The sequence below is a fragment of the Orycteropus afer genome, unplaced genomic scaffold, assembly GCF_000298275.1.
Source record: "Orycteropus afer afer isolate SDZICR_OR568_19922 unplaced genomic scaffold, OryAfe1.0 scaffold00689, whole genome shotgun sequence".
In the NCBI taxonomy this organism is placed as follows: Eukaryota; Metazoa; Chordata; class Mammalia; order Tubulidentata; family Orycteropodidae; genus Orycteropus; species Orycteropus afer.
Window position 1 is genome coordinate 478533 of NW_006922276.1, and position 214 is coordinate 478746.

Below are 214 nucleotides of genomic sequence, written 5' to 3' on the forward strand. Positions count from 1 at the left end.
ATGCTCAGTAAAGTAGACGTCAGTGAGACTGGGGAAGACCCTCAATGAGATGGACTGACGCGGTGGCTGCAGCGACGGGCTCCCCCCCCCCCGCTATTGTCACGATGCTGCAGGGGTGGCCGGTGTTACGTTCAGTTGTGCGCAGGGTCACCATGAGTCGGAGTCGACTCCACTGCACCTAACAACAGTGACTTCCCAGAAAGGGCCTCTGGGG

At 59.8% G+C, this 214-nt stretch overlaps 1 protein-coding gene across 1 annotated transcript in view; it reads left to right on the forward strand.

Annotated features, from left to right (window-relative positions):
• The window catches only part of TARM1 (T cell-interacting, activating receptor on myeloid cells 1), an 11306-nt gene continuing 11092 nt past the window's right edge, over positions 1 to 214 (forward strand). The window contains exon 1 of the mRNA XM_007956954.1: positions 1 to 22. Coding sequence (XP_007955145.1) covers positions 1 to 22 — 22 coding nt within the window. The remainder of the gene's footprint in view (positions 23 to 214) is intronic.